The 16,237-nt window shown below is 46.2% G+C and overlaps 1 protein-coding gene across 49 annotated transcripts in view; it reads left to right on the top strand.

Annotated features, from left to right (window-relative positions):
- The window catches only part of LOC119958629 (serine/arginine repetitive matrix protein 2-like), a 32,955-nt gene extending 17,864 nt beyond the window's left edge, over nt 1-15,091 (top strand). The window contains exons 4-7 of one of the 49 annotated variants that reach the window (XM_038787151.1): nt 1,696-3,162; nt 3,271-3,315; nt 3,424-3,495; nt 3,568-15,091. In XM_038787151.1, coding sequence (XP_038643079.1) covers nt 1,696-3,162; nt 3,271-3,315; nt 3,424-3,495; nt 3,568-13,442 — 11,459 coding nt within the window. In that variant the 3' untranslated portion in view covers nt 13,443-15,091. Of the gene's footprint in view, nt 1-1,695; nt 3,496-3,531 lie in introns of all 49 variants that reach the window. The other 48 variants (XM_038787125.1, XM_038787124.1, XM_038787163.1 and 45 more) reach the window with 48 other exon arrangements.
- The last annotated feature ends 1,146 nt before the right edge of the window (nt 15,092-16,237 follow it).

Genomic DNA, 16,237 nt, shown 5'->3' with positions numbered 1-16,237 from the left:
ATTCAACCAATTAACCGGCCGCACAATCCAATTCAGCCAATTAACCGGCCGCACAATCTAATTCAGCCAATTAACCGGCTGCACAATCTAATTCAGCCAATTAACCAGCCGCACAATCTAATTCAGCCAATTAACCAGCCGCACAATCCAATTCAGCCAATTAACCAGTCGCACAATCTAATTCAGCCAATTAACCAGCCGCACAATTAACCAGCCGCACAATCTAATTCAGCCAATTAACCAGCCGCACAATTAACCAGCCGCACAATCTAATTCAGCCAATTAACCAGCCGCACAATCTAATTCAGCCAATTAACCAGCCGCACAATCTAATTCAGCCAATTAACCAGCCGCACAATCCAATTCAGCCAATTAACCAGCCGCACAATCCAATTCAACCAATTAACCGGCCGCACAATCCAATTCAGCCAATTAACCAGCCGCACAATTAACCAGCCGCACAATCTAATTCAGCCAATTAACCAGCCGCACAATCTAATTCAGCCAATTAACCAGCCGCACAATCTAATTCAGCCAATTAACCAGCCGCACAATCTAATTCAGCCAATTAACCAGCCGCACAATCTAATTCAGCCAATTAACCAGCCGCACAATCCAATTCAACCAATTAACCGGCCGCACAATCCAATTCAGCCAATTAACCGGCCGCAGAATCCAATTCACCAATTAACCGGCCGCAGAATCCAATTCAGCCAATTAACCGGCCGCAGAATCCAATTCAGCCAATTAACCGGCCGCACAATCCAATTCACCAATTAACCGGCTGTGTTATCTCTATTCAGTTAAGGAAACAGACCAAATGTCCAATGCAGCTAACTGGCTGTACATTCCCATCCAGCTAATTAAATGGTGGTATAATTCAGCTCAGTTAATTAACCAGCCCCTTCATCCAATTTAGCTAATTATCTAGCTGTTCAGTCTAATTCAACCCCACGATCCGCACTCAGCTAATTAACTGGCTGGATAACCTATATTCACCTAATTACAGTTCAAACGTTTGCTCTCTGGCAAGTTCAGGTTGCGATCCTCCAGGGCAGAAGTTAGGGAGCAGAGGAACTGGGCAACCCGGTAGCATTGTGGTTAGCACAACTGCTTCAGGGTCCCAGGTTCGATTCCCGGCTTGGGTCACTGTCTGTGCGGAGTCTGCACGTCCTCCCCGTGTGTGCGTGGGTTTCCTCTGGGTGCTCCGGTTTCCTCCCACAGTCCAAAGATGTGCAGGTTAGGTGGATTGGCCGTGATAAATTGCCCTTAGTGTCCAAAATTGCCATTAGTGTTGGGTGGGGTTATGGGGATACGGTGGAGGTGTTGACCTTGGGTAGGGTGCTCTTTCCAAGAGCCGGTGCAGACTCGATGGGCCGAATGGCCTCCTTCTGCACTGTAAATTCTAAAATTCTATGAGTCGGCCTTTAGCCTGTCGAGCCTGTTCGGCACTCAAGTGAGATCATGGCTGCTCTGTGACCTGCGAGGTTTTCTCGCCTCATATTCCCTGAACAACTCTGTTCAGCCAAAAAAGTAACAATTGACCCCAAGGCTGCAGTTTCCCCGATCTGTGAAGGGCGCAAATTGTTTTAACTGAATTCATTTGATTATGTTGTGCAGTTTGAAAATAAAATTGGGATCACCTTTTGCTTGAGTAGAGGCGGAAAACTGAATCTATATTTCTTTGTAATACAGTTCCAGGAGATCGGCGACGCTTCAGCCGTGACAGCAGAACCCTGAGTGATATCATTTTTGATTTTTATGTAAAAAATGCAAGCAGGCCATCGTATTTGAAAAGCATGTTGGAAGAAAAGACCAGTGACGTGAGGAATACCATGCATGGAAAGGAACACTTGCTGCCTGCAATGGATCTTAACAGGCCTCATGTGACCCATAGCAATGGCAGTATGATAGATGGAGCTCCTCCAGATCATGTAGATAAATCCTTGGACATAGATCTTGATTCAGCAAAGTCAGAGGACCGCGACAAGGTGCCAACTGATGTAGGGAAAGTCCTGCAATTGTTTTCCCAAATGTTTGAGGAGTATATGAGATTCAAAGCTCACAGCGCACAAAACGAAATACCTGCCACAAAGGAAGCAATAGAACAACCCTGTGAAAAAATACTGAATGGGAAAAGTGAAACGGAGGATCCGTTGAAAGGAAATCAAGAAGCGATCACTGTAAATGCTAACAGGACACCGAGTTACTCATCTGAGCACCCTGTGAATGGGCTTCCTCAGATGGAAAGTTCACCAACCCCAATTCAACGTAACGTTTCCAAGCAGGAGGAAAAATTTGGCTCCTTTGAGAGCCTTGTTAAAACAATGCTGAATACTTTTCCAAAACCCACCAACCAGCAGAGAGAGATTGATCATTTCCATGACCAATCGAAGCCAAGTTTCTCGGTGCAAGAGTCCATCATAATTGAGACTCTGGAACAATTCACTAATATGATTCCAGCTGGAGAGTTCTCCCAAACACAATCCAGCCCCACTGTATCCACTGAGAAAGAATCTCGCAAACGTGGTGCACACAGTTTGACCACAGCGGCTCAGGGAGATGGCTTCTCCATTTCAGCCACAAGACCTCAGAGAGAATTCTCCACGTCATTCAAGGTTCCTCACCACGATGACTTCTCAGTGACAACCACGCGACCTCAGCACGGTCATTTCACCACGTCCACTGCAAAATATTGGCACGGTAATGTCTCCACGCCAACCACAGCACATCGACAAGGTGACTTCTCCTGGCCAACCCCAGCACATCGGCAAAGTAATGTCTCCACGTCAACCCCAGCAAATCAGCAAGGTGACTCCTCCACGTCAACCCCAGCACATCAGCAAGGTGACTCCTCCAAGTCAACCCCAGCACATCAGCAAAGTAATGTCTCCACGTCAACCCCAGCACATCGACAAGGTGACTCCTCCACGTCAACCCCAGCACATCGACAAGGTGACTCCTCCACGTCAACCACAGCACATCAGCAAGGTGACTCCTCCACGTCAACCACAGCACATCAGCAAAGTAATGTCTCCACGTCAACCCCAGCACATCAGCAAAGTAATGTCTCCACGTCAACCCCAGCACATCAGCAAAGTAATGTCTCCACGTCAACCCCAGCACATCAGCAAGGTGACTCCTCCACGTCAACCCCAGCACATCAGCAAAGTAATGTCTCCACGTCAACCCCAGCACATCAGCAAGGTGACTCCTCCACGTCAACCCCAGCACATCAGCAAAGTAATGTCTCCACGTCAACCCCAGCACATCAGCAAGGTGACTCCTCCACGTCAACCCCAGCACATCAGCAAGGTAATGTCTCCACGTCAACCCCAGCACATCAGCAAGGTAATGTCTCCACGTCAACCCCAGCACATCAGCAAGGTAATGTCTCCACGTCAACCCCAGCACATCAGCAAGGTGACTCCTCCACGTCAACCCCAGCACATCAGCAAAGTAATGTCTCCACGTCAACCCCAGCACATCGACAAGGTAATGTCTCCACGTCAACCCCAGCACATCGACAAGGTAATGTCTCCACGTCAACCCCAGCACATCGACAAGGTGACTCCTCCACGTCAACCCCAGCAAATCAGCAAGGTGACTCCTCCACGTCAACCACAGCACATCGGCAAGGTGACCTCTCCAGACCAACCCCAGCACATCGGTCAGGTGACTTTTCCCGGCCAACCGCAGCACATCGGTCAGGTGACTTTTCCCGGCCAACCCCAGCACATCGGTCAGGTGACTTTTCCCGGCCAACCCCAGCACATCGGTCACATGACCTCTCCAAGCCAACCACAGCACATCGGCAAGGTGACTTCTCCAGGGCAACCACAGCACATCGGTCACATGACCTCTCCAGGCCAACCCCAGCACATTGGTCAGGTGACTTTTCCCGGCCAACCACAGCACATCGGCCAGGTGACTTCTCTGCCCCAGCAAATCAGCAAGGCGACTCCTCCACGTCAACCCCAGCAAATCAGCAAGGCGACTCCTCCACGTCAACCCCAGCAAATCAGCAAGGCGACTCCTCCACGTCAACTCCAGCAAATCAGCAAGGTGACTCCTCCACGTCGACCCCAACAAGTCAGCAAGGTGACTCCTCCACGTCAACTCCAGCAAATCAGCAAGGCGACTCCTCCACGTCAACCACAGCACATCGACAAGGTGACTCCTCCACGTCAACCCCAGCAAATCAGCACGGTGACTCCTCCACGTCGACCCCAACAAGTCAGCAAGGTGACTCCTCCACGTCAACCCCAGCACATCAACAAGGTAATGTCTCCACGCCAACCCCAGCAAATCAGCAAGGTGACTCCTCCACGTCAACCACAGCACATCGGCAAGCTGACTTATCTATGCCAACCGATGCGCCTCCAAAGTATGGCTCATCCACTCCAATCATCATTAATCAGATTTATGGATTATCCACTCCGAACATGCATCATGAACATGGCTCATCCTCTCCAACCTTTCTACATCGGACACTTGGATCACCCATTTCAACAGATATGCCTCAGAAATACGAATCATCCTCTCCAATCATCCTTCATCGGAAACATGGGTCATCCATTCCAACAGATATGCCTCAGAAATACGCATCATCCTCTCCAATCATCCTTCATCGGAAACATGGGTCATCCATTCCAACAGATATGCCTCAGAAATACGAATCATCCTCTCCAATCATCCTTCATCGGAAACATGGGTCATCCATTCCAACGGATATGCCTCAGAAATACGCATCATCCTCTCCAATCATCCTTCATCGGAAACATGGGTCATCCATTCCAACAGATATGCCTCAGAAATATGCATCATCCTCTCCAATCATCCTACATCGGAAACATGGGTCATCCATTCCAACAGATATGCCTCAGAAATACGAATCATCCTCTCCAATCATCCTTCATCGGAAACATGGGTCATCCATTCCAACAGATATGCCTCAGAAATATGCATCATCCTCTCCAATCATCCTTCATCGGAAACATGGGTCATCCATTCCAACAGATATGCCTCAGAAATATGCATCATCCTCTCCAACCATTGTGCATCAGAAATACAGTTCAGCCAGACCAACCAACATGCTTCAGGAATATGGCTTATTCGCTCAGGCCAACATAGATAAGAAACATGGTTCACACACTCGAACTAAAGGGTATCAGAAACATAACTTAACCATGTCAATCAAGCCACCGCAGAGGCAGAGCACATATAGACTAAGTGAAGCAACTCAGAAACATAGATCATCCACTCCAACCAAACCTGCTGAGAAACATGGTTCCTCATCTACAACCCAACCTGCTGAGAAACATGGGTACTCATCTACACCCAAACCTGCTGAGAAACATGGTTCCTCATCTACAACCCAACCTGCTGAGAAACATGGTTCCTCATCTACAACCCAACCTGCTGAGAAACATGGTTCCTCATCTACAACCAAACCTGCTCAGAAACATGGGTCCTCATCTACACCCAAACCTGCTGAGAAACATGGGTCCTCATCTACAACCCAACCTGCTCAGAAACATGGGTCCTCATCTACACCCAAACCTGCTGAGAAACATGGGTCCTCATCTACATCCAAACCTGCTGGGAAACATGGTTCCTCATCTACAACCAAACCTGCTGGGAAACATGGTTCCTCATCTACAACCAAACCTGCTGGGAAACATGGTTCCTCATCTACAACCAAACCTGCTCGGAAACATGGTTCCTCATCTACAACCCATCATGCTGAGAAACATGGTTCCTCATCTACAACCCAACATGCTCAGAAACATGGTTCCTCATCTACAACCCATCATGCTGAGAAACATGGTTCCTCATCTACAACCCAACATGCTCAGAAACATGGTTCCTCATCTACAACCCAACCTGCTCAGAAACAAGACTCGCCCGTTCCAAACACTATAACCATGGGGCACATTGAAGCTGCGCTAAATTTGCTTCAAACAGAAGGCAGATACCATCCAATAGAAACCCACCCATTGACTATGAGTAACACAAAACTGAATCAACCAAAAAATGACACATCCGTAAGAAAGCAAATATCGAGTCACAATAGCGGGCTGCTCAGAAGTTTGATCATCCCTGAAGGAGATTTTGAGCGTCAGCATATATTTAACCCACCCCTAATGAGTGAACAGAATTCTGACATTCCTTCTCTTGAAAATTTAACGAAGGATTTGGAAGAGCAGTTTTCAAAACGAAAACCAATGAAAAATGACATAGATAGTATCCAAGCTGCCATCCGCCAACTGAATTCCGTGCTATCAAAGACCAAAAAGAATGGAGGTTCTGAAGAAACCAGCCACAGCACTAATAGGGTCATAACTCCAGAAAGTAAACCATATGAAAGAGAACAGGACTCAATCCAGTCAGAACAAAACCAGGAGCAGATTGCTGAAATGAATAAAGGATTGATCAAAAGTCTCTTCCTTCCCAATGGAAGTTTCAAGTATAAGCAGGCTGAACATAGGAGGGAACTGCCTAATAAAATGGCACAGTATAATGTCGTCGCCAAGCCTTTGGGTAGTCAAAAAGCCTCTGGTCAGGAACAAATAAATAAATTGTCAAGCGGGCCATCAAATAAAGCCATGGCGGATCCCAATGTACAACAGCTGGAAGAACTTCTGATAGAAACAAAAAAGAAGTTTTCAAGAAGAAATCCAAATGAAGAAGACTTGAGTATTCTTGAAAACGCTTTAAGCCAATTTGACGTAATGTTACCGAGTGGGGAAGACGCCACTAGGAATAGGAGGTCCCTATCATCTTCCAATAGCCTTACACAAAATGAGCCTCTGAGTGGGACACTGACATCATCTTCCCATCATTCGACTCAAAATGCTCCAATGAAGAGTAGATCTTCACCATCTCGCCATATTCCTCCAAATTCTCATGTGGCTAAAAGGCCCATTTCAAATCCTTCTATGAATAGGCACTCAATGCCGACCCATAATCATCGTCTTAATAACCACATGAAAACATTGCTTTCAATAGCCTCCTATAGTCCCACTCACAATGTTGCTTTAAATAGCAGATCTTTTGTGGGTTTCCTTACTTCCCTCCAATACGCTTCTCTGAATAGAAGACCGTCAATTTCTCCTCCGATTCCTGCCTCTAACAGTTTCACACCTTCTCCCATTCTACTTCCAAATGCTCATATGACTAAAAATCCTCTTGGGGATGAAAGTTCCTCGCTACCTTCCCAAAATGTCCTTAAAGATGCCTCTCTTAATAGACCATTATCATCTCCCCGTCATCGCCTTATGAACAGAAAGTCTTCAATCTCTATGTCTGAACCTGCTCGGAATGCACCGATTGACAGAATTTCCACACTGGCATCCCATCGCAACAAACCTTCAAAGTTATCCCAAAGTCTTACGCAAAAAGCTTCGGTGAATAATACATTTTCAGTTACCCATCTCGTGCCTAATTTGGATAAATATGTCATTAGAAACTCGCCAATATTTTTCTATATTCATAATCAAAAATCCCCATTTAGCAAAAGATCTAATCCTTCTATTGTTCGTATAATTAGAAGCTCTTCCATGTATTCCCAAAACCTTAAAAAAAAAGCACCACCTTTAAATCACAACCTTTCAAGATCTTCCCACAGTTCTATTCAAGATGCATCTGCAAGTGTAAAATCTTCAGGAGTTTCCTATAGTTCTCAAAAGTCTCCTTTCAATAGAAACTCTCCAATTACTTCCAGGAATAGAATACCATCAAGAATTTCCCATTCTGCTTCTCAAAATGGTTCCGTAAAAAGGCCTTTAGTCACTACTCTCTACGGCCCAAATCAAAACATTTTTGTGAATAGAAAGTCTACACATCCTCATAATCCAGGACGCAGAAAATCTTCAGCTTCTAATATTCTTCCTCTAAATGCCCCGAAGAACAGTCCTCTTCAGGCTCCTCCTACGAATAGACCAGCTCCTTGGTTTCTCCATATTTATACTCCAGTTAGATTTCCAGCCTCCCATTATCCAACAGCATCTACAGCCGTGAATAGGAGATTTCAAACCACCCATAATCAGACTGCTCCGAAAAATAAGAGATCTTTAAAACCTTCCCATAATCGCACTCCATCTGCTGCTGTGAATAAGAAATCTTCAAAATCTTCCCACAATCGCACTCCAACTGCCCCAGCAAATAAGAAATCTTCAAAATCCCCCCACAATCGCACTCCAACTGCCCCAGCAAATAAAAAATCTTCAAAATCCCCCCACAATCGCACTCCAACTGCCCCAGCAAATAAGAAATCTTCAAAATCCCCCCACAATCGCACTCCAACTGCCCCAGCAAATAAGAAGTCTTCAAAGTCTTCTCCCACTCCCACTACCCCTATGAATCGAGACTCCTCAAAGTTTTATATTGATCTTCCCCAAGCTCCTCTAACAAGTAGGAAAATTCCACAGTTTCATTATACTCATATTCCAAATGTCCGGGGAAATCAATCATCAATCCCTTCCCAAACTCCCACTGCAACTGCCCCGACAAAAAGAGCACCTTTAAAGATTTTCAATGCTCCTCAATTGAAGAGACAAAGTCCAAAGTTTCGGTCTACCCATACGACAAATATCCATAGAAATAAATCATCAAACTATTTCCAAAATCCCACTGGAACTGCCCCCAAGAATAGAGATTTCTCAAGAGTTTATAATGCTCTTCGTAAAGCTACTCCAGCGACTAGACACATTCCGCAGATCCATTACACTCCACAAATCCAGAGAAATAAATCACCAAACCCTTTCTCAAATCCCACTCAAACCCCATTCCAAAATCCCACTCAAACTTCCCTCATGAATAGAAAATCTTCAAAGGTTTACAATGCTCTTCGAAAAGCTACTCCAGCGAGTGGACATGTTCCACGAATCCATCACGCTCCAAAAATCCAGAGAAACAACTCATCAAGCGCTTCCCAAAATCCCACTGGAACTGCCCGCATGAATAGAAAATCTTCAAAGGTTTACAATGCTCTTCGAAAAGCTACTCCAGCGAGTGGACCCGTTCCGCAGATCCATTACTCTCCAAAAATCCAGAGAAATAAATCACCAAACCCGTTCTCAAATCCCACTCAAACCGCATTCCAAAATCCCACTCAAACTTCCCTCATGAATAGAGTATCCTCAAGGGTTTTCAACGTTCCTCAAGCTACGCCAATGAGTAGACAAATTGCACAGCCTCATCATGCTCATCGTTCACATTTCCATAAAAATCGATCACCGAGCCCTTTCCGAGATCCTATTTTTACTGCCCCTATCAATAGAGTATCTTCAAGGTTTTTCATTGTTCGTCCTCAAGCCCCTCGTCAAATTCCACCATTTCATTATATTCAGCCTATACATGTGCATGGAAATCAATTACCTTCCCCAAACCCCCCTCTAATGTCCACTGCCAATTGGAAACCTTCAGTAGGCCCTCCGATTTTCATCCATAATCCTCCTGTGAATATGATGCCCTCATTGTTTTTGAACAATATGGATAGTAGACAATCCCCACAATTTCACCATTCATCACCGGCACCCATCGAAAGAGTTTCACACCCTCCCCAGAGTAACCCTGGAAACGCAGCTGTAAATAGGAGATCTTCAATAGCATCCCAAAGTCACAATCAAATTTCCCCCGAGGATCAACAGATTCTGCACTTTCATCATTTTCAGTCACCTAGGATCCCAATGGACAGATCTTCGCCACATCAAAAGCACATTCAAACAACCCATTTGAATGGAAAATCTTCAAAGCTTTCTCAAAAGCCAGTGGCAACAATCCCTGTTAATAAGAAAACTTCCCACAATAAAACCTCAAGTGTTGCGGTAAGTACGAAATACTCAACACCTTCGAGTCAGCCTACCACAACGACCCCTGTGAGTAGAACATCCTCCACATCATCGACTGGCCCTCCTGAGGCCACTTCTACAAATCAACAAATGCCGGTGTCTGATGATATTCCTACCCCTGAAACCACATTTTCAAACTCTCCTTATAACCACACCCTGTCTGATTCGGTGACAAACAGATCTTCAAATCAATCTCACGTTACAGCTCCATCTACCCCTCCGAATAGGAACTCAACAAACCCTCACGACAATCCCATCACAGTTACCCCAGTGAATAGGAAATCATCAACTCCTCTCGACAATCCCACCACAATTACCCCAGTGAATAGGAAATCAACAACTCCTCTCGACAATCCCACCACAATTACCCCAGTGAATAGGAAATCAACAACTCCTCTCGACAATCCCACTCCAAATATCCCCCTGAATAGGAAATCATCAAACCCCCTCGACAATCCCATCCCAACTCCCGCTCTGAATAGGAAATCATCAAACCCCCTCGACAATCCCATCCCAACTCCCGCTCTGAATAGGAAATCATCAAACCCCCTCGACAATCCCATCCCAACTCCCGCTCTGAATAGGAAATCATCAAATCCTCTCGACAATCCCACCACAATTACCCCAGTGAATAGGAAATCATCAAACCCTCGCGACAATCCCACCCCAACTCCCGCTCTGAATAGGAAATCATCAAACCCCCTCGACAATCCCATCCCAACTCCCGCTCTGAATAGGAAATCATCAAACCCTCTCGACAATCCCATCCCAACTCCCGCTCTAAATAGGAAATCATCAAATCCCCTCGACGATCCCACCCCAAATATCCCCCTGAATAGGAAATCACAGCGTTCCTACAATCCCACTCCAAATATCCCCCTGAATAGGAAATCATCAACTCCTCTCGACAATCCCATCCCAACTCCCGCTCTGAATAGGAAATCATCAAATCCTCTCGACAATCCCATCCCAACTCCCGCTCTGAATAGGAAATCATCAAATCCTCTCGACAATCCCATCCCAAATATCCCCCTGAATAGGAAATCATCAACTCCTCTCAACAATCCCATCCCAACTCCCGCTCTGAATAGGAAATCATCAAATCCTCTCGACAATCCCACCACAATTACCCCAGTGAATAGGAAATCATCAAATCCTCTCGACAATCCCATCCCAAATATCGCCCTGAATAGGAAATCACAGCGTTCCTACAATCCCACTCCAAATATCCCCCTGAATAGGAAATCACAGCGTTCCTACAATCCCACTCCAAATATCCCCCTGAATAGGAAATCATCAACTCCTCTCGACAATCCAATCCCAGCTCCCGCCCTGAATAGGAAATCACAGCGTTCCTACAATCCCACTCCAAATATCCCCCTGAATAGGAAATCATCAAACCCCCTCGACAATCCCATCCCAACTCCCGCTCTAAATAGGAAATCATCAAATCCTCTCGACAATCCCATCCCAACTCCCGCTCTAAATAGGAAATCATCAAACCCCCTCGACAATCCCATCCCAACTCCCGCCCTGAATAGGAAATCACAGCGTTCCTACAATCCCACTCCAAATATCCCCCTGAATAGGAAATCATCAAACCCCCTCGACAATCCCATCCCAACTCCCGCTCTAAATAGGAAATCATCAAATCCCCTCGACAATCCCATCCCAACTCCCGCTCTGAATAGGAAATCATCAAATCCCCTCGACAATCCCATCCCAACTCCCGCTCTAAATAGGAAATCATCAAATCCTCTCAACAATCCCATCCCAACTCCCGCTCTAAATAGGAAATCATCAAACCCCCTCGACAATCCCATCCCAACTCCCGCTCTGAATAGGAAATCATCAAACCCCCTCGACAATCCCATCCCAACTCCCGCTCTAAATAGGAAATCATCAAATCCTCTCGACAATCCCATCCCAACTCCCGCTCTAAATAGGAAATCATCAAATCCTCTCGACAATCCCATCCCAACTCCCGCTCTAAATAGGAAATCATCAAACCCCCTCGACAATCCCATCCCAACTCCCGCTCTGAATAGGAAATCATCAAATCCTCTCGACAATCCCATCCCAACTCCCGCTCTAAATAGGAAATCATCAAACCCCCTCGACAATCCCATCCCAACTCCCGCTCTAAATAGGAAATCATCAAATCCTCTCGACAATCCCATCCCAACTCCCGCTCTGAATAGGAAATCATCAACTCCTCTCGACAATCCCATCCCAACTCCCGCTCTGAATAGGAAATCATCAAACCCCCTCGACAATCCCATCCCAACTCCCGCTCTGAATAGGAAATCATCAAATCCTCTCGACAATCCCATCCCAAATATCCCCCTGAATAGGAAATCATCAACTCCTCTCAACAATCCCATCCCAACTCCCTCTCTGAATAGGAAATCATCAAATCCTCTCGACAATCCCACTCCAAATATCCCCCTGAATAGGAAATCATCAAACCCTCTCAAAAATCCCATCCCAAATATCCCTGTGAATAGGATATTAATAAACCGTTCTTACAATCCTGCCCCAAACACCCCTCTGAATAGGAAATCATCAACTCCTCCCTACAATCCCACCACAAATATCCCTCTGAATAGGATATTAATGAACCGTTCTTACCTTCCCACCCCAAATACCTATCTGAAGAGAAAATCATCAAGTCCTCCCTACAATCCTATCCTGAATACCCCTCTGATTAGGAAATCCTTAAACTATCCCTCCAGTCCCACCCTAAATACCCCTCCGAGTAGGAAATCATCAACTCCTCCCTACAATACTGCTTTAAATACCCCTCTGAAGAGAAAATCAGCAATCCCCCTCTACAATCCCACCGTAAATACCCCTCTGAATAAGAAACCAGCAACTCCTCCCTATAATCCCACCCTAAATACCCCTCTGAATACAAAATCACCAACCCCATCCCACAACCCCACCCTAAATACCCCTCTGAATACAAAATCTCCAACCCCATCCCACAATCCCACCCCAACTATCCCTCTGAATAAGAAATCAGCAACCCCAGCCCACACTCGCACTCCAAAGACCTCCATTAAATCATCAAAACCTTCCCTCAACCCCAGTCCAGCTGCTCTTATCAACAGGCGATCAAATCCTTCACAGAATATCACTCCCGATACCTCGGCGAACGGGAGATCACCAAACCTTTTTCACAGTCCCAGCCCATTTGCCCCAGCAAATAGTCGATCGTCAACCCTTTCTTACAATCCGAGTCAAACTGCCCTGAAGTCTTCCAGCAATCCCACTCCACCTATCCTTGTGAACAGGAGGCTTTCTGCATCTCAAAACCCCGTTCCAACAGCCCTTGTGAATAAAGCAACCTCATTTTATTTTAATGAGCCCCTTCACGTTACTCACGTGAGTACATGGATTCCACATTACAATTTTCCAAACCCCCTTATTAATAGGAAGTTGTCAAATCGTGCCCCGAGTCTCTCTCCAGCAGTGCTTGTTAATAGAAGGTTGGCAAAGCCATCCCCTAGCAGGTCTCCACCTTCCTCCAATCATCCCATTCCTAACACCCGTGTGCGCGGAATACCACAGAAACCCCTCCATTAACCTACTGGAATAAATACTGTGGTTAGGAAACCCCAGTCAGGTGGCGAAGGCGCTTCGGCCCAGCAGGCCTCTGAAATCCTCCTACAACTCTTCAAACGGAAGGCCAACCTTATCATCCCAGAGTGCAACAGTGTCGCCCCCCCCCAGCTGACCGATCACAACACTCAATTAAATAAAAGACTCTCATTCACCACCCATAACACAATTCACAATTTTGTAAAGCCAATTGTCGGGAGAGAGGGTGCAACGTGAAAAAGCTTAAGGCAGCTCCAGTCAAATCTTCGACCAAAAATGCGATGTCTAACAGCTGCTCTGATCACAGCTCCACGACCGAGTATGATCTACAGCAACTATGCAACAGCACAAAAGGCAATTCCTTCTGCGGGCATACAATGAGATAGCAGAGCAAAGAATGAGTGCTGGCCAATAGAGGGAGGGATCATTCCGGAAGGAACTGCAGAAATGTTCAACTCCGTCACGGGGCGTTCCCACCACGGAGTGGTGACAAGCGGGACTATCTCCAGAGTCTTCGAAACTATGTTTAAAAGTGATGAAATCTCCACGCTTGTCCCTGGAAATGGCGTACGTATTTATAGGAGATCGTTTGTAATTGGCTCTTGCAAGAGAACTGTATCTTTGCATTTCGACCTGCTGCATCTGTGAATTGCGGTGTGGGTAAGCAACACCGAAATGTAACTTCAACTGCCCGACTGTTTTGGCCTGTTCTCCACGGTGGAGGAGTGAGACGAGTGACCGTCTACCAGAAAATTGTTTGGTTAGAAATGGGATGTTGGCTATTCAGGGTTCACTTTGCGAATACAGATTCTACCAAACCGGAAAATGTTTGGGGAGCGTGAAGGAGGTTTTTCTCCAGTTGAAATTTGCACGTCGAGATCATTGAAACCAGTGAATGCTCTTTCTAGCTGGAACAGGTTGGCTCGCTGTCTTCAATCCCTACTCCCCTGTCCCACCTCCCTTTGGCAAAGGGGGAAGAGATGTCAACACACACCGCCCCTCATTTTTCTCCAGCTTCTGCGTAGGGGCCAGATCCCTCAGTCGGTTATGTTCCTAATCCAGGAAGAAGAGGGAAATCCCTCAATACTGCTTGAACAGAATGTCAGGTCCTTCATCAACCAGGGTTGGTCAATCTCTCCCCAAATATCTTGAAGGCGTTGACTCCTTACTGAGATGGTTACAAGGCCTCAGGCTTTAGATGACCTTCAGTTCAACTCACAACGTATCTCAGATCGACCTTGTCCTCCTAAACCTGGCACAAATACATTTTCTGGGAGAGATCCACTGCGTTGGAGCCGTAAGCTGGAACCTCAATTAATTTCTTCCATTCCCCTGGCACTGAGGTCAGTTGTACCCCACCAGCTGAGGTCACCAAATCAACCGGAGCGGTACCTGGGAATCACGGCTGGTTTGCGAGGCACAGCACAAGTTCGCACTGTTTCTCTGCATTTCTCGTGTACAACTGTACGTGTTAACGTGTTAACATATAACAAGGAAGAACAATAAAACACCTATGTTACTATACAACGATCTGATTGAGAAATAGGGAACAGTAGCCAAAGGGAATGTACTATGTGAATTTATTCAACAGGAGGCACCCGCGTGCTCTCCAATAAAGTTTTTTTTTATAAATTTAGATTACCCAATTATTTTTTCCAATTAAGGGGCAGTTTAGCGCAGCCAATCCACCTACCCTGCACATTTTTGGGGTTGTGGGGGCGAAACCCACGCAGACACGGGGAGAATGTGAAAACTCCACACGGACAGTGACCCAGAGCCGGGATCGAACCTGGGACTTCAGCGCCGTGAGGCGGTTGTGCTAACCACTAGGCCACTGTGCTGCCCGGTCTCCAATAAAGTTGGCTGAAGAATGGCAATATTACTGTGGGGGTCTGGGAGGGGGGGGGCAATAGTTGAATGGGAAGGGTCAGGAAGAGAAAGCTGTTGGGAAAGTGACTGGGATTTTTTTAAGAGTATTTAGATGATCTTTTTATTAAAAATATGTCAAAATTTTATCATCATAACAAGTCAAAACAAAAGAATGTGAAAAAATCACAAGCAGATATAAAAGTTTATTTAAAAACCCACGACACATAATGAACTTGAATACTAAACTAACCCAAACCCCCCCCCCCCCCCAACAACTGACGGTAACTAACTCTTTAAAGCGCAAAACATCTTGGATAGAATCTCGTCACTGACTCCCTGATGGTGAATCTGACCTTCAACAAGTGTAGAACTGACACTAAGTCACTCAGCCAAGCACTGGGCAGAGTGGGAGTTCTCCAGCCACGCAATATTCGTCTCCGGGCTGTCGATGAGGCAAAGGTGAGAACATCTACCTGTACGCCAAGATGAATATGGCCATCAGCGGGCATGGGTCTAAACCCACATGGGTTATCTCCAACTTGGATTGAAGAATGAAGCAGTGGCCTACAGATTTGGGGCACAGCCAGGCCAAGGGAACAGCCATCACACCTATCTTCAACATTTCGGAAAAACCCAATTCATCCTTGCCCTGGTCAAGTGCGTCCTGTGCACCACCTTAAAATGCATTCGATTCAGCCGTACTCGTGAGGACGTGGAGTTGACCCTGTGAAGGGCCTCGCTCCAAACCTCCCCAGTAAGGATGGGGCCCAATTCACTTTCCCACTTCCTGCCCCCCTCCCCCCCGCCACACCACTTAACAGAGCAAAACCCGACAAAGTATGGTCATAAAGGTCCCAAATAGACCCCTCGCCAGGCTGCCCCAAGGACAGAATCCTCTTCATCAGGGAAGA

This window comes from Scyliorhinus canicula, chromosome 30 (assembly GCF_902713615.1).
Source record: "Scyliorhinus canicula chromosome 30, sScyCan1.1, whole genome shotgun sequence".
NCBI classification, from domain to species: domain Eukaryota; kingdom Metazoa; phylum Chordata; class Chondrichthyes; order Carcharhiniformes; family Scyliorhinidae; genus Scyliorhinus; species Scyliorhinus canicula.
This window is presented reverse-complemented; position numbering and strand designations above follow the sequence as displayed.